At 51.9% G+C, this 23,689-nt stretch overlaps 1 protein-coding gene across 5 annotated transcripts in view; it reads right to left on the reverse strand.

Moving 5' to 3' along the window:
- Positions 1 to 1,087: 1,087 nt before the first annotated feature.
- The window catches only part of LOC139232664 (guanine nucleotide-binding protein G(I)/G(S)/G(T) subunit beta-2), a 122,511-nt gene continuing 99,909 nt past the window's right edge, over positions 1,088 to 23,689 (reverse strand). For all 5 annotated transcript variants that reach the window (XM_070863129.1, XM_070863127.1, XM_070863125.1 and 2 more), the window contains 5 exons: positions 21,472 to 21,634; positions 18,593 to 18,659; positions 17,011 to 17,212; positions 15,585 to 15,801; positions 1,088 to 9,339 (listed from right to left, as the gene is read on the reverse strand). In XM_070863129.1, the coding sequence (XP_070719230.1) occupies positions 9,233 to 9,339; positions 15,585 to 15,801; positions 17,011 to 17,212; positions 18,593 to 18,659; positions 21,472 to 21,634 (756 nt within the window). In that variant the 3' untranslated portion in view covers positions 1,088 to 9,232. The remainder of the gene's footprint in view (positions 9,340 to 15,584; positions 15,802 to 17,010; positions 17,213 to 18,592; positions 18,660 to 21,471; positions 21,635 to 23,689) is intronic.

Here is a 23,689-nt window from a genome sequence, read left to right on the forward strand (position 1 = left end):
TATGCAATTGGCCAGTGTTCACGTTTGGGCTTGTTTTTGGATTCGTTTATGGGAACAAATACTATTTCGGCATGGAGTGCTATGCAATGTGCCAGCCCGTTTTCTCTCGCTCTGCGCCATTTACATATTACAAGTAACATTCTATTAAGCACAGCAGGGGGGGCGTGTTGTAATACGAGCGCCACTGTAATCTTTTCCAGAGGGGTACAAGACTTGCATTTATACAGCATCTTTCACAACCAACGGACGTCTCAAAGCGCCTTCCAGCCAATGAAATATTTTTGGAGCGTAGTCACTGTTGTAATGTGGGAAATGCAGCAGCCAATTTGCGCACAGCAAGCTCCCACACACAGCAATGTGATAATGACCCAGATCATCTGTTTTTGTTATGTTGATTGAGAAATAAATATTGGCCTCAGGACACTGGGGAGAACTCTCCTGCTCTTTATTGAAAAAGTGCCATAGGATTTTTTTGTCCACGTGAGAGCGCAGTTTAACGTCTCATCCGAAAGACGGCACCTCCGACAGTGCAGTGCTCCCTCAGTACTGCCCCTCCAACAGTGCGGTGCTCCCTCAGTACTGCCCCTCCGACAGTGCGGTGCTCCCTCAGTACTGCCCCTCCGACAGTGCGGCGCTCCCTCAGTACTGCCCCTCCGACAGTGCAGTGCTCCCTCAGTACTGCCCCTCCAACAGTGCGGTGCTCCCTCAGTACTGCCCCTCCGACAGTGCGGTGCTCCCTCAGTACTGCCCCTCCGACAGTGCGGCGCTCCCTCAGTACTGCCCCTCCGACAGTGCGGGGCTCCCTCAGTACCCCCCAGACAGTGCGGCGCTCCCTCAGTACCCCCCAGACAGTGCGGCGCTCTCTCAGTACCCTCCAGACAGTGCGGCGCTCCCTCAGTACCCCCCAGACAGTGCGGCGCTCCCTCAGTACCTCCCAGACAGTGCGGCGCTCCCTCAGTACTGCACTGGGAGCGCCGCCTAGATTTGTGCGCTCAAGTCTCTGGTGTAAGGAGGGAGGCAGAGAAGGGGTGGCAACCCCCCCTAAAAAAGCAAACCAACCGACGATAGAGAAACCAGTCACAGAAAGTACAGAACACAGAACGTTGCTTTATTCGAATCAAAGACTAAGAGTGAAAAATTCAAACTTTTTCCCCGTTTCAGTATTGTTGAAATGGTGCAAGAACCCCCCCCCCAAAATTATATATATTTATTTATATATATACTGAAACATCACCGGCATCTGAAAGAAGCTAGGTGACCCAAAGAGAGAAAAAAAAACCCCCAAAAAAACCCTTTCAATGCAAGAAAAATGGATAAAGATGGAATGCTTAGGATCAAAAAGAATCATCGTTTTAATTATTATGTGTTAAAACCAGCCCGTCAGGACTGAGAACGGTTTCGAGACCCCCTCCCCCCCTCCCCCAAAATCGTGAAAATTCAGAACATCTACTTATTTATTTTTTTTGTTAATAATTTTTCTTTTAACATACAATGCAAATCCACTAAACATAAAACAAATTCAAATCAGGTACAGATAAATAGTCTCTAGAAACATAATCTTGTTTTTAAAAATGTTTTCGTTATCCTTCAACACAACACTAACACTTGCTTTTTTTGCAGCGTAGCAACTACACTGCGTACAGTTTTTTTTAATATATATAATATATACAAAGTAAAAGTGAGCGACATACAATAGCAGGCTTTTTTGTATTTTTTTTTGTTTTAAAAACCTTCTCTCCCCTTCCTTTTAAAGATGTGAGCGGGTCTCGGCTCAGAGGGGCCGTGGCGGTCAAGACCAGATCCGATGAAACAGACGTCGTTAACCCTTGACCCTTGGGAGCGGGCGAGCGGGCAGGGGAAACGTACAGGGCCCCGTTTACGGTATTCGAACTACAAGCCGGTGCTAAGCTCTGCGTTTATGGGCTTGGAGAACACTGTGCAAAAAAAAAAAAAAAGCCTCCCCCCCCCCCCCCCGCCAAAATTAAATGTGGCAATGTGGGCCTCGCTGGGCAAGGCTGGCCTTTATTGCCCGTCCCTAATTGCCCCGTGAGAAGGTGGTGGTGAGCCGCAGTCCCGTGTGGTGAAGGTGCATCCACACACACACACAATTCCGTTAAGGTATGGGAGTCCCTGGGAATTTGAACCCCCCCTACCCCTACCCTCAAAGACTCACCCCCAGGGCTCGAGCACATAATCTGGTCCCACATTACAGTGCAATGGCGCCATCGTCAAGGGGTACTATCTATCGTTGGGACAGTGAATCGAGAACCCCAGCCCCACCGCTCCCTCTCTGCTCAATTGGTTTCGGGGGCTCGAGTTGAGATGGACCTTATAGGGAGGGGAGCTGGGGGGTGTTCTCACTGTCCTGGTTAGCGTCGCCCATACTATCATAAGTATACTAACTGGGCACCGGTGTCAAAATCTGTTGCCAACGCAGGTCGACCGATGCATTTTACCTACATCGATGTCAACAGCTCATTCTAGGCATTATACCCGTGACAAATATTCCCACTCGCACGGGATATTTTTAAATCTGGAAACACACGATCCCCCCCACCCCGCCGGCTACAGCACACGGACTCAAGTCTCTGCCAAAGAGACTGACTGACTCTGCTAATGGGCTGGGCTGAGAGGGCCTCGAAGGTGGGGCGGGGGGCAATGGGGCCATCACCACCCCCCCCCCCCCCCGACCCGCTGACCCCGTGGAGATGGCCGTCGCTGGATATATACAGCCCCTGGCTCGCAACAGCGGGGAGCTGGAAACATGCTACACACCCACCCCATGACCAGGCAGAGAGAGCTGGCCACCGAGAGAGAGAGAGAGAGAGAGACACACACACACACAGACAGAGAGAGAGAGAGAGAGAGCTGGCCACCGAGAGAGAGAGAGAGAGAGAGAGAGACACACACACAGAGAGAGAGAGAGAGAGAGAGAGAGCTGGCCACCGAGAGAGAGAGAGAGGGTTGGCCATCGAGAGGGAGGCAGAGGGTTGGCCATCGAGAGAGAGGCAGAGAGAGACAGACAGAGAGAGAGACAGAGAGAGAGGCAGAGAGAGACAGGCAGAGAGGGACAGAGAGAGGGACAGAGAGAGAGGGGCAGAGAGGGACAGAGAGAGCTGGCCACCGAGAGACAGCCGCCGAGAGAGAGAGAGACAGAGACAGAGACAGGGACAGAAACAGAGAGAGAGGCAGAGACAGAGACACAGAGAGAGACAGAGACACAGAGAGAGAGAGAGAGAGACAGAGAGAGACAGACAGAGAGAAAGAGAGAGAGACAGAGACAGATTGGGAGGCTGCAGATAAGAGTATTTCCAAACCAATCTGCTCATGGGGGTCACGTCTTCTGGGCCAGGTCACATTTGTAGCGGGGGGGGATGGGTAAGGAAGGAGAGAGTCTGGTGAATAATTAGCAAATTCTCCTGACACAACACAGGAACAAACTGTTTTGTTTAATAAGACAGCAGATGCATTAAAGATCTAGTGGTTTAACCATGGCAACTGAGCTCTAAGGTGTCTCTGATCAGATGCTGAATACAGAATGAGGACTGGGAATAAGATTCTTGTTTTTTTTAAAAACTCCAAATACTGGGAATGCACAGTATGATGCCGGGGGCCGGGGGGGGGTTGAATTGATATTTTTAAGACCGAGATCTCCAGATGTTTGTCGGGGAAGGGTATCGAGGGATATGGGGCAAAGATGGGTAAAGATGGAGTTGAGACACAGATGAGCAGGTTCGACGGGCTGAATAGCTGACCCCGATTCCTAGATCTGACAGCACGTGTGTTTTAAAAAAAAAATTGTTTGACACTCCCGTGAAGCACCTTGGGTGTTTTAAGACGTGAAAGGCACTATATAAATGAAAGTTGTTGCTTTGGGAGCAGAACGGTCAGAGCTGGAAACTGGGAGGTCATAGGTCATTCGATAGGACGATAAAATGTGGGGTGGTGGGGGAGAATGAACAGGTAAAGGGAGGGACAGAAACGGTATTTATCAGAAAATGATGGAGTCACTCGGCAGGTCAGGCCATGTCTGTCGAGAGAACAAGTTGCCGGTTTTGGGAACGGAAACTTCCATCGCCCCGTTTCTCTCGCTCTCCCCCGCCCCCCCATATCTCGCTCCCCCTCTCTCTCTCTCTCTTCCCCCGCCCCCACCCCCCAATGCCCCTGTTCTGGGCAAGGGTTCAACATTCGAAACATTGACTTGCGCTCTCTCTCTCTCTCTCTCTCTCTCAACAGGGAAAGGGAAGGGTCGGGAAAGTGACAAAGTCACAGTTAAAATGGTTTGACAAACCCGTCAACAGCTTGTTTTTTTTTTTAATTTAAAAAAAAAAAGAAAAATTGGAAGTGGGTTTAAAAACGAAATGACGGTAAATCGCGGCGAGCAGGTTGGTCACACAAGCAGTGGCAACCCTCTGGACGCTCACCGAAGTGCCAATCTGTCACGAGGGACCACAGACTGCGTGCGCTGGCCCGCTGTGTGACTGCGGAGCCACACTCTCTGCTCGCCCGCTGTCCCGACACCTGCTCCTCCCAGCAAGCAGGGAGGGTGACTAATGTGGCCAGGATCCCCGGCTAATTACTCCCTCCCTAAGCCAAGGGAAACGAGGATAATTACATAGCATTAACAAGCCAGAAACAGGCCATCGACCCAACCAACCGGTGTTTATGCTCCACTCGAGCCTCCTCCTGTCTTTCCTCATCTAAATCTATCGGCATAACCCTCTATTCCCTTCTCCCCCATGCGCTTGTCCAGCCTCCCCCTTAAATGCATCGATACTATTCACCTCAACCCCTCCCTGTGGCAGCGAGTTCCACATTCTCACCGCTCTCTGGGTAAAGAAGTTTCTCCTGAATTCCCCATTGGATTTCTGGGTGACGATCTTATATTGATGGCCTCTAGTTATGCTCTTCCCCACAAGTGGAAACATTCTCCCTGTATCCACTCCATCAAAACCTTTCATAATTTTAAAGACCTCTATTAGGTCACCCCTCAGCCTTCTTTTGTCGAGAGAAAAGAGACCCAGCCTGTTCATCCTTTCCTGATATGTATACCCTCGCATTTCTGGTATCATCCTTGTAAATCCTCTCTGCACCCTCTCCAGTGCCTCTGTATCCTGTTTATAATATGGTGACCAGAACTGTACGCAGTGCTCCGAGTGTGGTCTAACCAAGGTTCGATACAATTGCCGCTGCCTCTCAGGGCTTCCCGACAGAGATCAACTCAAAAGAATACGGAGGGGGGAGGGGTGGAATTTCCGCAGGGATGGTCCCGATCTCTCCGCCGTGGCTTTGGCGGGAGAAACGGCAAAGGGCTGGCTTTCCCCAGCGGGAGACTGAGCGACGACGGTTTGGCCGGAGGCCCGGGCGAGCTGCGATGGGGGCAACTGCTTTTAACCACGGGCCACCGACCCTGCCCCACCCCGGGGAGGAGATCATCGTCGCGTAAAGTCGCCCCGCAACCCGGCTGTGCCCTGGCAGACACCCCCCAACACCCCCGTCCGGGGCAGGAGCTGGACAACACACTGGTGTAGTACCGGGTCTGCCACCAGGAGGCGTCAGCGATGCGAGTTTAGGAGGATGACACCATGCGGTGTGTGTGTGTGTGTGTGTGTGTGTGTGTGTGTGGGGGGCTCACCCCCCCCCCACCCCGCCCGGCCCGGCCCCGCCCCAAGTGCGGTCGAACCCCGCAACCCTTCGGCACTGCCGCATGAAGTAAACCCGGGGACGACAGAGGGGCAGACCACCAGCGCACAAAGCGCGGGAGGGCCCCGAGGAATACAGACACAAAAGCGGATTCCTGATTATCCCAGGAGACGTGCAAAAGAAAACTTATAGAATAAAATACACTAACCCTCTATTTTACTTCAATACTCCTTTAATGCCTGTTGATATACAAGTTTTGGAACGAGGTTTTAAGATTCTTAACTCAGTGTCACATCTACCCTAAAGGTTGACCCTGCTATTCAAGTTAAAAGAGAATTTTAGCTGCTCTTTGTAAACCACAATCCCTTTCCTCCTACACTACTGTAGTGAGCACAGTTTACAATCCTCGTGAAATGGGCCTCTCTTTCTCCTTGTGCACTACTGTAGTGAGCAGTTTACAAAGCTCATGAAATGGGCCTCCCTCTCTCTTCCTTCACTACTGTAGTGAGCAGTTTACAATGCTCGTGAAATGGGTCTCTCTTTCTCCTCGTGCACTACTGTAGTGAGCAGTTTACAATGATCGTGAAATGGGCCTCGCTCTCTCTCCTCTCCTACACTACTGTAGTGAGCACAGTTTACAATGATCGTGAAATGGGCCTCGCTCTCTCTCCTCTCCTACACTACTATAGTGAGCAGTTTACAATGCTCGTGAAATGGGTCTCTCTTTCTCCTCGTGCACTACTGTAGTGAGCAGTTTACAATGATCGTGAAATGGGCCTCGCTCTCTCTCCTCTCCTACACTACTGTAGTGAGCAGTTTACAATGATCGTGAAATGGGCCTCGCTCTCTCTCCTCTCCTACACTACTGTAGTGAGCACAGTTTACAATGATCGTGAAATGGGCCTCCCTCTCTTCAGGCACCACTACAGGGGTCACAGTTCACAATTACTGCGGTGCGGGGGGGTGGGGGTGCACCAATGTAGCACGCGCGGGTGGAGCTGGGGGGGGGGGGGAGGGCTCACAACAAAGGCATAGGTAAACCTTGCCGTGATCTGGTAGGGGGTGGGTGCGGGAACAAGGTTTGCCACGTACACGGTGCACATTTACTAATTCTGCTCTAAAACATTTCCTCCCTCGCTTACAACCCGTTAAAGAGGGACGGTGCACGAACCAAGGACTGGTCACACTAGCCGGCAGGTTGCGCGGCATTGCCACTCTTCCGCCAGTTCTCAAACACGAGGTGCCTCTGCGGGAGGGGGTGGGGAAACCGACTACCATCGCTCTTGCCAACAGCCAACATCCTGAACCCCCGCGCGGATTATAAGGAAGTGAGATAGTCGTCTGGCGATTTTGGCAAAGAGGGTAATTGGGGTGGACGGAAGGAGGAAAAGGGGAGGGTATTTGAGACGGCCATTCTGCCCTCTGGTGATACGGTGCGGTTCGGCGCAGACACAGCGCGCCCTCCCCCAGCGACCGGTAGCCTCAAGTGCTGGGGGCCAGAACCGAGATTCCCGAGAGACCCGGGGGGGGGGGGGGGGGGGGGAAAGAGAGCGATGTTGGAGTGAGCTCCTCCGTCGCACAACAACAAAGACAGACACAGCCAGAGTCTCGCCGCGAGCTCTGAGCCACTCGAGGCCCAAACCACCGGCGATTCCCATTCCCACCGCCCTCCCCACCCACCCCGGGCACTCGGCGGAGTCCAGACCACTGTCAGCACAACACCGCCGGGTTAGTTCCGAGTCTACGGTACAGCTCATCACGGGCGGTCCCCTCCAGGAGCCGTTAATTGCAACAAAAAAAAAAAAGTACTTTGTCAAGCGCGAGGTGATATACAAAACAAAAAGTGTCAACATGCTGCTGTGGAGAGGAAAGTGCATCACGCGTGTCGGAGACAAGACTGTGGAGGAGACGACAGGTTACAGTGAGGGTAGGGCGCGGGGTCGCTGGCGTGACTTAGCCGGTTGCATTTGAGCAAAAGGGGGAAGTGGGGTAACGGCAGAGGTTCACTGGTGTCCCCTTCAACAAGGCAACGCCTCGCCCGCGGGTACCGCTGACCAACGGGCCGGCCCTTTCCAGTCCCGTTCTCGACACACCCGCGACTCTCGACAATTAAACGCCAGGGGTTTTTTTTTTTGAGCGTAGTCAACCTGTGCAATGTTTGGAGCTCGCTCTCCCCCTCCCCCCCCCCCCTCCCCGCCCCCCCTTCCCCCTCAATAAGAGCTTTAGGGACGGAAAGCAAGGGTGCAACAACTGATGGGAGCCCCCGCCCCCCTCACTCAGCAGTAAATTGCGGACCTCCCTTTGATTGAGAGAGCACCTCGACTGTTGTCTGCCACCGCAGTCTGCGACCAATCCCCAGCGGTCCGTGATGAGCAATCGCTTTCAGGTCCCCCCCCCCCCCCCCCGCCCTCCCTCCCCCCACATGGCAACCCACATGGGGGTGTGGGGTCGCAGTGAAACCGATTTCTGACAAAGCGGGGGCTGCAAGAGCAGATGATGAGAAGGCGAGAGACGGCACGAGGGCGGGGGGGGGGGGGGGAATGAGTGGCGGGCTTTGAAAGCGGGGGAGTGCCTCTGCGCGGTAACCCTGCCGCAATGGACGGATCGGCCCGGGTGGGGAAAAAAACATACCCCATTAGGCGGGCGGGGGGGGTGAGGGAGGAGAGACACACGGTAACGCAGCATTCTGGACCGAGAGCACCGCTCGCTCGCCATGACCGCCCCCAGGGAGGAGGGGCGATCCCTCTGCTGCGAAAAAGACTTTTTGAATTAAACTTTTAAAAAAAATAAACCCGTCTACGTGCCCACCCCACCCACCCTCGGGACTGGCAGTGCCCAGGGTTACCGCGATCAGCGAGGATCGGGAGAAGGGAAAACGAGTCGGCAGTGCCTGCGGGAAGCAGCCGCTCTTACTGGACGTCACCAGCTTCGAGTTGCTCAAACATCACCGCTCAAGTGACACAATTAGCGCTTCAGTGTAAAAATGTAAAGCGATGGGTTTTGGGAGTCGGGGGTGTGTGAAAAGACGCATCAGTAACAATCTGTGAAAGAAACAGACACACACACACACATTCTCTCTCTCTCACACAAACACGACTGAACTAATCTATAGCAAAAAAAATTGAACATAACATCAGGTGACAAAGCTTAGATTCAAGCCTGCAGCCTCCTCTGGGGCAATTTAAGTTTATCTTGGGGAAAAAAAAATTAACTTCAGTCTTTTCATCCTCTGGTTATACTTTGTTACTATACAGGAGACTTGTGGAATCATTCTTCCGCCGCCTCCCACACTCCCCCCGCTGAGATTTCTTTTGTTAATTAAAAAGACAAATCAAAGTTCACCCTCAACAAATCACAGGGTGAGGAGAGTCAGCAGGAGTGGATTTTTCCCCCTCATTTTTCGGGGTCTCTGTTTAACGCAGAAACCGTCCCCCCCCCTCCCCCGCCTTTCCACATCCTGTCATTTCTTCTCAAAGGGAGAGAGAGGGAGGGAGGGGAGAGGAGGGGAGGGCGAGAAGTTTCAAATCTAATAAAAGGCTGGGGTTTTTTTTTTAAACATAATTGACACGCATACACTTCAACTTCACGGTTAATTCCAGATTTTTAGGAAACTGTCCCAAGATCCTGTTGCTACTGCCATTCCGTCGTCCGTCACACCCAGGCAGCTGACCCTGTTGTCGTGACCGGCTAGGACTCCTGCAAGCGGGCGGAGGGGAGAGAGAGAGAGAGAGAGAGAGAGAGAGAGAGAGAGAGATTTGAGAATCAAATTAATCTGGAATTCAGTAAGCAGCCGCTCGCGACACAATTCCCAGCAAACGACAGAGAGCATTCTGCAAATTAATTCACCAAAGCAAAGTACAAATCCAGCGTATGTGCACACTTCCTGTGTTCGCGATTTATGTCAACACTTGGCATTGAAACTGCCCAGGTAAACATTTTCAATGAAACCTGGTACAATGATATACTGGTTATCCTGTATGGCTCAGAGACATGGACCATGTACAGAAGACACCTCAAGTTGCTGGAGAAATATCACCAACAATATCTCCGCAAGATCCTGCAAATCCCCTGGGAGGACAGACGCACCAACGTTAGCGTCCTCGACCAGGCCAACATCCCCAGCATCGAAGCACTGACCACACTCGACCAGCTCCGCTGGGCGGGCCACATTGTCCGCATGCCTGACACGAGACTCCCAAAGCAAGCGCTCTACTCGGAACTCCTTCACGGCAAGCGAGCCAAAGGTGGGCAGAGGAAACGTTACAGGGACACCTTCAAAGCCTCCCTGATAAAGTGCAACATCCCCACCGACACCTGGGAGTCCCTGGCCCAAAGACCGGTCCGTCCTAAGTGGAGGAAGTGCATCCGGGAGGGCGCTGAGCACCTCGAGTCTCGTCGCCGAGAGCATGCAGAAAACAAGCGCAGGCAGCGGAAGGAGCGTGCGGCAAACCAATCCAACCCACCCTTTCCCTCAACCACTGTCTGTCCCACCTGTGACAGGGACTGTGGTTCTCGTATTGGACTGTTCAGTCACCCAAGAACTCAGTTTAGGAGTGGAAGCAAGTCTTCCTCGATTCCGAGGGACTGCCTATGATGATGATATATTACTGCATTAGTAGTCCAGGGAACGCAAGCTCAAATCCCACCCATTTAAACACAGGAACAGGAGGAGGCCATTTAGCCCCTCGAGCCTGTTACACAGGAACAGGAGGAGGCCCATTCAGCCCCTCGAGCCTGTTACACAGGAACAGGAGGAGGCCATTCAGCCCCTCGAGCCTGTCTCGCTATTCAATTAGATTTTTGATTAAAAAATTCATGCTCAGGATGTGGGCAAAGCCAGCATTTATTACCCATCCCTAATTGTCCTTGAAAAGATGGCGGAGAGCCACTTTCTTGCTTGGCCATTTCAGCGGGCAGTTAAGAGTTGACCACATTGCTGTGTGTCTGGAGTCACAGAGACCAGACCGGGTAAGGGTGGCAGAATTCCCTCCCTAAATGGCATTAGTGATTAACAATCCAGTAAGTTTCATGGCCATTTTAGTTTCGTGGGTACGGTAGCGTAGTGGTTATGTTACAGGACCAGTAATCCAGACGCTGGACTAATGATCCAGAGACACGAATTCAAATCCCACCACGGCAGCTGGGGAATATAAATTCGGTTAATTAAATGAATCTGGAATATGCAAGCTAGTATCAGTAATGGTTGACCGTGAGTCATAAAAACCCAACTGGTTCACGAATATGCTTCAGCGAAGGAAATCTGCCGTCCTTAGCTAGACGTGACTCCAGACCCACAGCAACGTGGTTGACTCTTAACTGCTCTCTGAAATAATATCAACTTTTATTGATGTAACGCCTTTAATGTAGTAAAATGGCTGAGCAAGCCACTCAGTTGCATTCAAGGACACAAGAATGTACCATCACCTGCTCAAGGGGCAGTTAGGGATGGGCAATAAACGCCGGCCTTGCCAGCGACACCCACATCTCGTGAACGAACAAATTAAAAAAAACAACCATTGCCGAGACTGGCTTTTTATTCCCCAGCTGCCGTGGTGGGATTTGAACTCGCGTCTCTGGATCATTAGTCCAGGGTCTGGATTACTAGCCCAGTAACTTAACCACTATACTACCGTTTCCCTGATCATGGTGGAGTGTATCTTAACTCTGTCTACCTGCCTTGGTTCCGTAACCCTTAATACTCTTGCCTATGAAAAACCTATCAATCGCAGTCTTGACATTTTCAATTGACCCCCGGCCTTAACAGCTTTTGGGATGGGGGGGCGAAGAGTTCCAGATTCCCACTGCCCTTTGTGTGAAGAAGTGCTTCCTGATATAACCCCTGAACGGCCTGGCTCTAATTTTAAGGTTACGTCCCCTTGTTCTGGACTCTCCCACCAGAGCAAATAGTTTCTCTCTCTCTCTCTCTCTACCGTGTCAGGGTAGGTGCAGAGAGGATGTTTCCCCTCGTGGAGGAATCTAGAACTAGGGGGTATAGTCTCAGAATAAAGGGTCGCCCATTTAAAAGGGAGATGAGAAATTTCTTCCCTCAGAGGGTTGTAAATCTGTGGAATTCTCTGCCCCAGAGAGCTGTGGAAGCTGGGTCATTGAATGTATTTAAGGCTTAGATAGATTTTTGAGCGATAAGGGAGTGAAGGGTTATGGGGAGCGGGCAGGGAAGTGGAGCTGAGTCCATGATCAGATCAGCCATGCCATGAATGGCGGAGCAGGCTCGAGGGGCCGAATGGCCGACTCCTGCTCCTATTTCTTATGTTTTGTCAAATTCTTGCTGCTAAAACCGAAAATAAAAAGCTGGATTCAGTAAAAGTTGTAAAAAAACTAAGCAGTTGACTGGTGCCCCTTAGGGATGGAATCCTGCTGTCCTTGCCCAGTCTGGGTCTACACGTTGACTCCAGTCCCTCACCTATGTGATTGCTCTCAGTTGCGTCAAACCACTACATCAGCACACTCTCGGGGGCAACTCGGGATGGGCAATAAATGCCGGCCTAGCCAGCGACACCCCACATCCCGAGAATGAAGTTGCCTGTGGCCCTGTAGTTGCAGGCTCTGTCCGCTAGGTGGTGGCGTGGAGTAGGTTTCTGAAGTGCCTCTCCCATCTTGGATACAATAATGGCTGCACAGAGTGACACCCAGAGTGGAGGGGGATTGGGTGATTTCTCTCCCCCCCCCCCACCCCTGTCAATCACTGCTGTTGAGTGACTGGGATTGCATGGAATTTGTAACTATCCGAAATTCTGCTGGAGAAATCGCCCTGCTATACTCGTCGGATTACACCGGATATACGGCACAGAAACAGGCCATTCGGCCCAACCAGTCCATGCCGGCGTTTATGCTCCACTCGAGCCTCCTCCCGTCTTTCCTCATCTAAATCTATCAGCGTAACCCTCTATTCCCTTCTCCCCCATGCGCTTGTCCAGCCTCCCCTTAAATACATCGATACTATTCGCCTCAACCCCTCCCTGTGGCAGCGAGTTCCACATTCTCACCGCTCTCTGGGTAAAGAAGTTTCTCCCGAATTCCCCATTGGATTTTTGGGTGACTATCTTATATTGATGGCCTCTAGTTATGCTCTTCCCCACAAGTGGAAACATTCTCTCGGTATCCACTCGATCAAAACCTTTCATCATTTTAAAGCCCTCTATTAGGTCACCCCTCAGCCTTCTCTTTCCCAGCCTGTTCATTCTTTCCCGATATGTATACCCTCGCATTTTTGGTATCGTCCTTGTAAATCTTCCCTGCACCCTCTCCAGTGCCTCTATATCATTTTTATAATATGGCGACCAGAACTGTACGCAGTGCTCGGAGTGTGGTCTAACCAAGATTCGATACAGGTTTAGCATAATCTAGCATGGGCTGTTGTGGTGCGCTGTTTAAATAGACACCGTGGACTGTTTGCTATAGTGTGTGGTTTAAGTAGATTCTGTAGACTGTTTGCTGTAGTGTGTGGTTTAAGTAGATTCTGTAGACTGTTTGCTGTAGTGTGTGGTTTAAGTAGATTCTGTGGACTGTTTGCTGTAGTGTGTGGTTTAAGTAGATTCTGTGGACTGTTTGCTATAGTGTGTGGTTTAAGTAGATTCTGTGGACTGTTTGCTGTAGTGTGTCGTTTAAGTAGATTCTGTGGACTGTTTGCTGTGGTGTGTGGTTTAAGTAGATTCTGTGGACTGTTTGCTATAGTGTGTGGTTTAAGTAGATTCTGTGGACTGTTTGCTGTTGTGTATGGTTTAAGTCGATTCTGTGGACTGTTTGCTGTGGTGTGTGGTTTAAGTAGATTCTGTGGACTGTTTGCTGTGGTGTGTGGTTTAAGTAGATTCTGTGGACTGTTTGCTGTGGTGTGTGGTTTAAGTAGATTCTGTGGACTGTTTGCTGTGGTGTGTGGTTTAAGTAGATTCTGTGGACTGTTTGCTGTGGTGTGTGGTTTAAGTAGATTCTGTGGACTGTTTGCTGTGGTGTGTGGTTTAAGTAGATTCTGTGGACTGTTTGCTGTGGTGTGTGGTTTAAGTAGATTCTGTGGACTGTTTGCTGTGGTGTGTGGTTTAAGTAGACTTTACAATTCTATCCCTCTAGAAATAAACCCTAGTTCTTGGTTTGCTTTTTTAACGGCCTTACTCAGGAGGCTCTTTGCTGTAGCTTCAGTCGCGAGAATCGGAGACTGTAAATTAAAACAAGTCCCGCCTCCAAATCACTGGCCGAGACGGTGGTGTGTCAATACTCACTCCGACAGGACGACGTTCAGCAATGACGCGGGGAGTTTAACAGTTTGCGCTCGAGGACACAGCCTCCGCCCGTCACTGGCTCCTCCGGGTGGCCGCTTGCGAGCCTGGCTGGCGGCGGCTGGTTTCAGGAGGTGCCTGCGGATCCACAGCCCAAGACCGAGTTGGTGACGCCGGGAGGAACCCGGAGTGGGGGAGACCCGCAACAGAGCTACTCCCGAGTAATGTTTCCTGCCGTTTGTCTGGGCTCCGCACGGCTCTTCGAGGGGCTGCAGAGCCCATTCAGGCGCGGTTTCTGCGTTGAAAAGCCGGCAAAGCGGCTGGGTGGGTTTGAGGAGCGCTGCGCAGCTTAAAGGGAACATTTTATGGTGAGTGGGGGCGGGGGAATCTGACCTTCTCTCCGCTGTTGTTACTGGACATTAAGAGTAATCTGCTCCCAACTCACAGCAGTAGGGCAGTGTGCCCCTCATGCTGTTGGGACACAGTCTGACTCACGTTTGTTCCCTTGTGCAGGATATGTGGGAGAAACACTGGCCCTTCTGTCCAGGGAGCGTGCTTTGGTGTTGGGGCAGCAGAGCAACTCCCAGCCCGCCCCTCCACGTACAAAGCCAACCTCCAAGTCTCCTATTGCCCCTATCAAACATCTCAACTGATTCAACCTCTACCACCTTCAGAGGTCCATGCTCCCAGCACCCTTTCTGCGAAGAAGATTTTCAGGGATTGGCGTTTAACCTTGCTGAAATGTGAGGCACAGTTCGAGGGACGGAGTTTACAGCTACATTTAGCGACCCCACTATTCCCGGCTAGAATGGAGATGATCGGATAATTTACCCCATCAATCACGCCTGGAGACCGCACCGGTGTGAGTGACTGGAATTGCTTTTACGCACACATAATTTGTATTGTGTAACTATCCTCCACTCACCGTATTCTGCCCGAGAAATAATTCCGCTTTTACCGGGAGACTTTGCTGTAGTTTTGGTCACGAGTTTGGTTTGTTGTAGTATGTAGAGACTCTTTTTAAATAGACTCTGGACTGTTTACTGTAGTGCGCTGTTTAAATAGAGTCTGTGGACTGTTTGCTGTAGTGCACTGTTTAAATAGACTGTGGACTTGTAGTGCGCTATTTAAATAGATACTGTGGACTGTTTGATGTAGTGTGCGGTTTAAGTAGACACTGTGGACTGTTTGCTGTAGTGTGCGGTTTAAGTAGATTCTGTGGACTTTTTGATGTAGTGTGCGGTTTAAGTAGACTCTGTGGACTGTTTGATGTAGTGTGCGGTTTAAGTAGACACTGTGGACTGTTTGCTGTAGTGTGCGGTTTAAGTAGATTCTGTGGACTTTTTGATGTAGTGTGCGGTTTAAGTAGACTCTGTGGACTGTTTGATGTAGTGTGTGGTTTAAGTAGACACTGTGGACTGTTTGCTGTAGTGTGCGGTTTAAGTAGACTCTGTGGACTGTTTGCTGGCGTGCGTAGAGACTCTTTATCGAATCTGTTTGCCGCAACTCCCGCCCAGCCCCCGACCCATCCGCTGACCCGTGACCTTTACCCTCCTTTCTCCCCAGGTCACTCCAGTCCTTACCTACCGCCGCTCCCCAACATGTTCCCGAGTTTCAGTCACGGACGAAAAGGGCAGAAGCCCGGGAGAGGGAACGGGATCATACGATGCCCGAGGGCGGGGTGTTAGCCAACGGAGACTGCGGCCCACTTACCAGCACGGTCACCTTTCATGGAGTCCCAGATGTTGCAGTTGAAGTCATCGTAGCCGGCCAGCAAGAGGCGGCCGCTCTTGGAGAAGGCCACCGACGTGATGCCGCAGATGATGTTGTCGTGCGAGTACATCATCAGCTCCTGGTCCGCCCGCAGGTCAAACAGTCGGCAGGTGGCGTCGTCCGAGCCTGTGGCGAAGGCATTCCCGTTGGGGAAGAACTGGAGAGCGGGCGGAGAGAAAGAAAGTGTCGCCCCGTCAACAGACCGCCGGATACACGGAGTGCCCGCAGACTTCCCCTCACTTCGTGCACTCCCTCAACACACGCGGCCAGACCCCCTCCCAACCTTGTCACTGACGCGAGAGCGCAAGCTGCAGTATTATCACCTCCCCCCGATAACGGCTGGGCCTCGCTCTCCTTTCCACACTCCCTTTCTCCGCTGCAACTGCATCCATTTTATAGGGACAGGAGGAGGCCGTTCAGCTCCTCGAGCCTCTTCCGCCAATCAATTACAATGTGGCTGATCTGTGTCTTAACTCCATCCCAGCCGTCTCGGTTCCAAAACCCTTAATACTCTTGCCTAACAAGAATCTCACGTTTTGAAACTTTCAAGTGACCCCCCCCCAACCTTTTTGGGGGAAGAGAGTTCCAGATTCCCACCACCCTTTGTGCGAAGAAATGCTTCCTGGCATCACCCTTGAACGGCCGGGCTCTGATTTTAAGGTTACGTTCTCTTGATCTGGACTCTCTCCCACCACAGGAAATAGTTCTAGCGACTTTATCAAATCTTTTAAACACCTCGATCAGATCACGCCTTAATCTTCTACACTCGAGGGAATACAAGCCTAGTCTGTGTGACCTGCCCTCGTCATTTAACCCCTTCAGCCCCGGTATCATTCTGGTGAATCTGCACTGCTCCCCCTCTGAGGCCAATATGTCCCTTCCTGAGATGCAGCAACGCTTCTGTTCTCTTCGTTCTCCCTGACTACTCTCTGGTCTAATTATCCCAACCCACGGACTCTCCTTTCTCCATAGATCCCACAGAGAAATGAAGACCAAGTGTACCGCCTCCTGCTCTGTGGCCTTTGTCACTCCCTCAATCTGCAGGGTTCTCTGTACCCCTCCTCTCCTCCTTCAGGATGTCCTGAAAACCAGTCTTTCCGGCACCTGTGCCAGTATCTCCTTACGCGACTCAGCATCGGATTTGGTCCGATTAGGCTCTTGTGAAACGCCTCAGGACGTATAACTACAGCAAAGGCGCTGTTTAAACGCAAGATGTTATTTCAAACCCTCCTCTCCTCCCCCCCACCCTCACAGCCTCGGCAAAGCCCGACACGCCATCAATTCGCCCCACTTTCTGTTTTACTCTCTCTGCCCTTCCCCGCGGTATCTCCTGCAGCCGCCTCGCTCCGACTCCCGGCTGACTTACGCAGACGGCGTTGATGTCCGACTCGTGGCCGGTGAAGGTCTGCCGACACATGCTGTCCCGCACGTCCCAGAGCTTGACCGAGGCGTCGCAGGCTCCCGACACGAACGTCTTGAAGTCGGGGGACAGAGAGAGGCTCATGACGTCGCCGCTGTGGCCTGTGAACGTGGTGGTCTGCTGCCCAGTCTCAATATCCCACAGGGCACTGCGGAAAACAAAAAAGGGGGTCGGGGGGGGGGGGGGGGTGTGAGAAAACGACAACAGAAATTCGCACCGACGAGTAATAAAAGTCTGAAGGCTGCTCGCACCCCCGCAATATCATACAAATGGCGCGTTCCACAAAAACATCCACTGCCTCAAAGTAGCGGGTAGGCTCATCCTCAGGATGTGGGTGACGCTGCCAAAGCCACATTGGTTGCTCTTCCCTAGACGCCCCGAGAAGGTGTTGGGTTGGGGGGGGGGAGGGTCTTATTACAGCGACTGTGTTTATAACAGAGAGGCTTTCTAGGCCGTGTCAGAGGACCATGTAGCTTTGGACATGTGTGGCTCAGGCCGGGTGGGGTGATGTAGCCGGTTCCCTTCCCTGAAGAACATTAGTGACCTAGCTGGGTTTTTAATGACAGCTATGGCGGCCTTTATTTTTCCTCGGTTGCCAGACTTGTTGCGCGGTGGGATTTGGACTCGTGGGTGCCTGGGTTGCGAGCCCCAGTACCGTAACCGCGACACTGCCGTATCCAATTGCTGCAGTGCTGGTCTTGCAACAAGGAGAGCCCAAAAACAATAAGCAGATTACTAGAGCACTTCCACACCAGCCCCTTGTCCACATTCACCACCAAGGCTGGGCTAATGTCTGCTCACCCCCTGGGTGGACGAGACATGAGCGGGCAGAGCCACCATCGGGCACTGCCGCCATTGGTCTCACCCCTGGGTGGATGTGACATGAGCGGGCACGGCCGCCATTGGGCACGGCCACCATCGGTCTCAACCCCGCATCGGAAATTCTCTTCCTAAACCCCTCCACCCTGTCACGCCCAAACCCTGCTCTCTCAGGCGAATGTAAAAGATCCCATGGCACTATTTTAAAGCAGTGTTCTCCCCCGGGGGTCCTACAGCCAATATTTATCCTTCAACCAACATCACAAAAAAAAACAGATTATCTGGTCCTTATTCCATTGCTGTTTGTGGGCACTTGCTGTGCGCAAAATGGTTTGAGCGTTTCCGACAGTGTTTAGAGCAGCGGCCACACTTCAATAAGTACCGCGTCGGCTTTGAAACGTGGTGAAGTCGTGACAGGCGCCATAGAAATGCAAGTCTTTCTTTTCACCTTCAAATCCACCTCGTCAGCCGCCTTCCGGCTTGTGGCCCGAGCATTGCGTGTGTGAAGTGCCTGGGACATTCTGGGATGTTAACGGGGGCGTACGGGGTTATTGCCATTGTACTTCTCCTGTAACTTATTTCACGCGCTAAGTGCGTTTGTGCATTATTTCCTGTTGCTCACACCATTATTGGACGACCCTCTACCGAACTACGCCTCCCTTCCCCACCCCCTCGCCCTCCCCCACAGTCACCTCACTGGTGAACTCACCAGGTTGTATCGCCAGAGCTCGTGACGATCTGGTTGTCATCCAGAAAACGGCAACAGGATAAATAACCTATGAAAGAAGGGACAACGCGAGTCACCGGGGTTACCACCGACATCGACGAGACCAGCGCAAAGTCAAAGCCGCCCCGCTCCCTCGCACCGACCCCCCCTCAACACGCGCCGATGCTTGCTGGGAAGGCATAGACTCGGGGCTGATCTGACTGAGGTTTCTAAGGTAATGAAGGGAATAGATTGTGTTGACAGTTTGTTCAAATTAAGGTGGTTAGGGGGTCACAAATTTAAGTTGTACAAGGCCTGTAAAAGATCGAGGTTAGCGGTCAAGAGGTGGTTCTTTTCCCAGAGGACCTCTGGAACAGGCTGCCGTCTCGTGCGGTGGATGCCGATTGGCCGAATTCCTTCGAGCCAGAGCTGGACCGGTTTCTGGCTGGGGCGGAGATCACCTCTTACAGAAGGGTAGGTACTGCGGGGAATTCAGGGCCAGAGTGGGATCCTGGACTAGTTTCCATCGCCTCGGTGGGTCGGGAGGGGAATTTCCCAGATTTTATTTCCCCAAATTGGCCTGGGTTTTAAAAGAAATAAATCTGGTTATTCGCCTCTCCCAGGAGATCACCACAGTACGATGGTACTTACTGCAGGGAATCGAATACAGCCCAGGGTGATCTCCTGGGCTAGTTTCGAGTGCCTGGACGGATCGGAGAGAAATTTTCACAGATTTTTTTTTTCCCTCAATTGGCCTGGGCTTTTATTTGGTTTTTGCCTCTCCCAGGAGATCACACGGCTCCGGTTGGGGTGGAGTGTAGAATGTTTCAGTGTAAGGGGTGTCGCGGTTGTGTGGGGCAGACTGGTTGGGCCGGGTGCTCTTTACCTGTCCGCCATTGTTCGTGGGTTTATATGTAACCTTCAGGGCTGCTGACCGAGGGCCGTGGGCACTTTGTCGGCCGGCACGGACACGATGGGTCAAAATGGCCTCCTTCTGCGCTATAGATCTCTATGTTTCTATCACGTGGTTTCGAGTGGGGGGGGGGTGGAGAGTGTATATTGTGGTACACGAGGTATTGCAATTGTGTGGGGCAGGCTCGACGGACCAGAGGGTCGTTACCCGTCTGTTAATTGCTTGCATGCTCGGAAATGATCTGGACTTGGGAACCATAGCAACATTTGCCGAGGAAGCCAAACTGGGGAGGTGATTGGCCATCAGTGAAAAGACTGAGGGAGGACTGCAGCCGGGGCAGCTGCAGTTCAATTCAAGCAATACCTTTTGGAAGTTAAGAACTCAAAGTAAATGCACCTTATATATTACAAGAAAAGACAATACAGGGGCAGAGGCATTTTGGTGTGCAGGTGCACAGATCATTTAAACGGTGAATAGGGCCATAAAATAGGCCAATTAAATCCTGTGTTTTGTATCTAAAGGCATAGAAAAAAAAAGATATGTGGGAATCCTTGGCTTTATTAATAAAGTACAAGAGCAAGGAAGTCATGCCACAACTTTACTCAACACAGGTTAAGCGTTAGCTGGAGTATTGTGTTGAATTCTAAGGCCTTAGCGAGGGAGCAGAGAAGATTTACAAGACTAGTACCAGGGATGAAAGACTTTCAGTTACGCAGAGACTAGGGAGAGCGGGGTTGTTCTCCTGAGAGCAGAGAAGGCAAAGGGGAGATTTAATAGAAGTGTTTAAAGTCTTGGAGGGTTTTGATGGAGTAAATAAGGAGAAACGGCCTCCATTGGCAGGAGGGTCGGTGATGAGAGGACACAGATTTAAGGCAATTGGCAAAAGAGCCAGAGGCGACCTGAGGGAAAAGGTTTTACGCAGCGAGTTGCTGTGATCTGGAACGTGCTGCCTGAAAGGGCGGTGGGAGCAGATTCAATAACTTTCACAAGTGGATAAATACTGGATAAAGACACAATTTACAGGGCTGCGGGGAAGGAGCAGGGGGAGTGGGACTGATTGGAGAGCTCATTCAAAGAGCTGGCACAGGCACGATGGGCCGAGTGGCCTCCTTCTGTGCCGTACCATTGTGATGCTACAACACATAAGCAAGGAGGTAATACGGAGAGCGTGTACCAGATCCTAGTGGAACTGCTTCCGCAGTTTATTATAAAAGCAGTGGGAAAAGTAATATATCCGTTAGCTCCTTTAACAGAATCTTGCCAGAACATGAACACCACTCGATGTGCCAACTAGCCGTTTCTTAAATGGGTCCCGTCTCCTGGTCTCAACCCGCCCTCCAGACTGCCCGTCCCACCACCATCGGTGTAAAGAAATGCTCAAAGTGCCCTTTGTGAACCCGGCCCGGTGTCCTGTCCCTGGCCAAGTTTGCAAGTCTTACCTTCTAAGTACGCCACAGATTCCCGCAAGGCGGTCCTCCAGGAACCCTACACGGTCTGGAACTCCCTCCATAAACCCCTCTGTCTCCTTTTAAGACTACGTTTTTTAAAAAAACACTTCTAGTTTCTAGTCACATTGTCTCACCGTCCATTTCCCTCGTGCCTTTCTGAAACTCCCCGGGGTCCTTTTTCCCCCAAGTCGAAGGTGCTGCATCAGTGAGTCGTTGTCCCTCGATAGACCGAAAAAGCCTGCCGTACCAGGCTGCTCATTGTAGGGATCCTCTCATGGAGGTGGAGGTGGGATCAGCCCCATCGCTCTCCTCTGCGCCGCCTCTAGGGCCTGAATAGTCCCCTTGATGCTGTGGCGGCTGCAGCTCCCCCTGAATTGAGTACTGCAAGGCACCACCTCGGGGGGGGGGGGGGGGGGGGGGAAATCTGAAGGGTCCTGTCGCCCTGCTCAGACAGGGTGGACTCTCACGCGTGTGGTGTGATGTGGTGCCTCCTTGCCCTGCCTAAAGCTTGCCGCACCCACCTGTGTGTCCCGGGAGCTCCCTGCTGACTCGCACGTTCCCCTCGCGGGTCTTTAGGCTGTAGATGGAACAGATGTTGTCCAGGCCACCGCAGGCCACGTAATTACCGGACGGCGCATAAGCGCAGGTCATGACCCAAGACGACCGGAGCGGAATAGCGTGAACCTGTCGAGAAGGAAGCAGTTGATTGGAAAGATTTGCAGAGTCGGCTGGGAGTGGGGTTTGCTGCATCACATCATTCACCCTTGTAAGCTACCAAGAACCGACAGCTTGTGCGCGTGAATGCCAGGGCGAGGACTTGTTTGAGCTCTGCTGCGACGCCCTCCCCGCACACGAGGAAACGGGCACTCGGCCAGGGTACTGGACCCCAGCACGAGCAAGCGCCTTCGGGGCAGGAGGGGGGGGGGAGAAATCGTTATAAAAGTTCACCTTGGTAACACAGGGATTACCAGAGGTCGAAGTCACCACTTGTCAGAAATCAAGAGCTCAACATCGCTGAACAAGGTATTAGTTTACAGTAAAAAGTTTAATCGCGAAGCCTCTTTTGGAACCACGTCAATTATGCGGACACTGAAAGTGAAGGTCAGACAAGAGAAGTATCAAGTGCATGTCTTCAAATCCGAGTGCGCATCTCTATACGAAAGCAGGGAACGGTGAAAAACCTCCCTTCCACTAACCGTTGCGAACACAAACTCCAAGCACTTCCACCCAGTTTCCCCTTTTAAGTTGATTGTTGCCGCATCAACTCTCAACTCTCCTTGGAACCAGTTCCTGTCCCAAGAGGCTGGGAACAACTCACTCCGGGGCCTGGTGCTAAGAGGGACACGACAGCACTTTGGTGGAGGGGAGAAATGAATCACTGTTTCCAAGAGGACGTTTCCCCCCTCCCCGGCTGGGGAGTCTAGAACCAGGGGTCACTCTCTCAGGATAAGGGGTCGGCCATTGAGGGCTGAGACGAGGAGAAATTGCTTCACTCGGAGGGTGGTGAATCTTTGGAATTCTCTGCCCCAGAGGGCTGTGGAGGCTCAGTCGTTGAGTATATTCAAGGCTGAGATCGATAGATTTTTCAGCACGAAGGGAATATGGGGATTGGGCGGGAGAGTGGAGTTGATTTAGGGGGTATCTACTTGATGCTCTGCCCGTCTCCCTGGATCGCGCCATGCCTCACTCCAGTTCCCAGACAGACAGTCGCAGGGAACCCCCCCCATGAGTGCCGGACAGTGAAGGACATGCGTTCTCGAGCAGCGTGGGATCGATTCTTGCCCCGCCTTGGAGTCTTCGCCCGCTTTCCACTGGTTCCAGCTGCGACCATGCAATCCGTCCGTGGGGGGGGGGGGGGGGGGAACAAGTAGGTGTGAGAACCCACATTCTGCCCTGTTCTGCTGTCAACATTAACATCACAGCACCTGGAGACAGAGGTTCACCACAGCTTTGGCCCATTTCTCCATTTAACTCGGGGGTTTTTAAACCTTAGTGGTATCCTATACCACTTCAGCCGGGGTTTCTGAACTGGAACACAAACTCCGGGTTCATAAGAACATAAGCAATAGGAGCTTACGGCCCCTCACGCCTGCTCCGCCATTCAATAAGATCTTGGCCTCAACTCCACTTCCCCGCCCGCTCCCCATAACCCTCGACTCCCCTACCGTTCAAAACTCTGTCCATCTCCACCTTAAATATATTCAATGACCCGCAGCTCTCTGGGGCAGAGAATTCCAAAGATTCATGACCCGCTGAGGGAAGAAATTCCTCCTCATCTCCGTTTTAAATGGGCCGCCCCTTATTCTGCCCCCTAATTCTAGATTCCCCCACGCGGGGGAAAACATCCTCTCAGCTTCTACCCTGTCCAGCCCCCTCAGAATCTTACGTGCGGACAGCAGGAGCACGGCAGCTGCCATGTTTTACAGCCGAAGGATTGGAGCTTAAATCGGGTACGAGTGATAGGAACCGGGAAGTGAAAATGTACAAAATCGCACGGGACTCGGTGAAGACAGACACTTGAAACACAATCTGAAACCAATTAGACTGAGCACACGTACTAATGTTATCGGCAAGTGATTGAAGGGGGGGGGGGGGGGAGAAAACCGACGACACATTTTTACACTCCTTTCCCCTGCCCTGAAGTTCAAATTGATGCGAGTACAGACAGAATATAAACAAAGCGATTAATCCAACGCACTTGCATTCTTGCCCGATGAGACTTCTTGTGTGCGGGTTTTC

Source organism: Pristiophorus japonicus, chromosome 20, assembly GCF_044704955.1.
Source record: "Pristiophorus japonicus isolate sPriJap1 chromosome 20, sPriJap1.hap1, whole genome shotgun sequence".
Taxonomy (NCBI): domain Eukaryota; kingdom Metazoa; phylum Chordata; class Chondrichthyes; family Pristiophoridae; genus Pristiophorus; species Pristiophorus japonicus.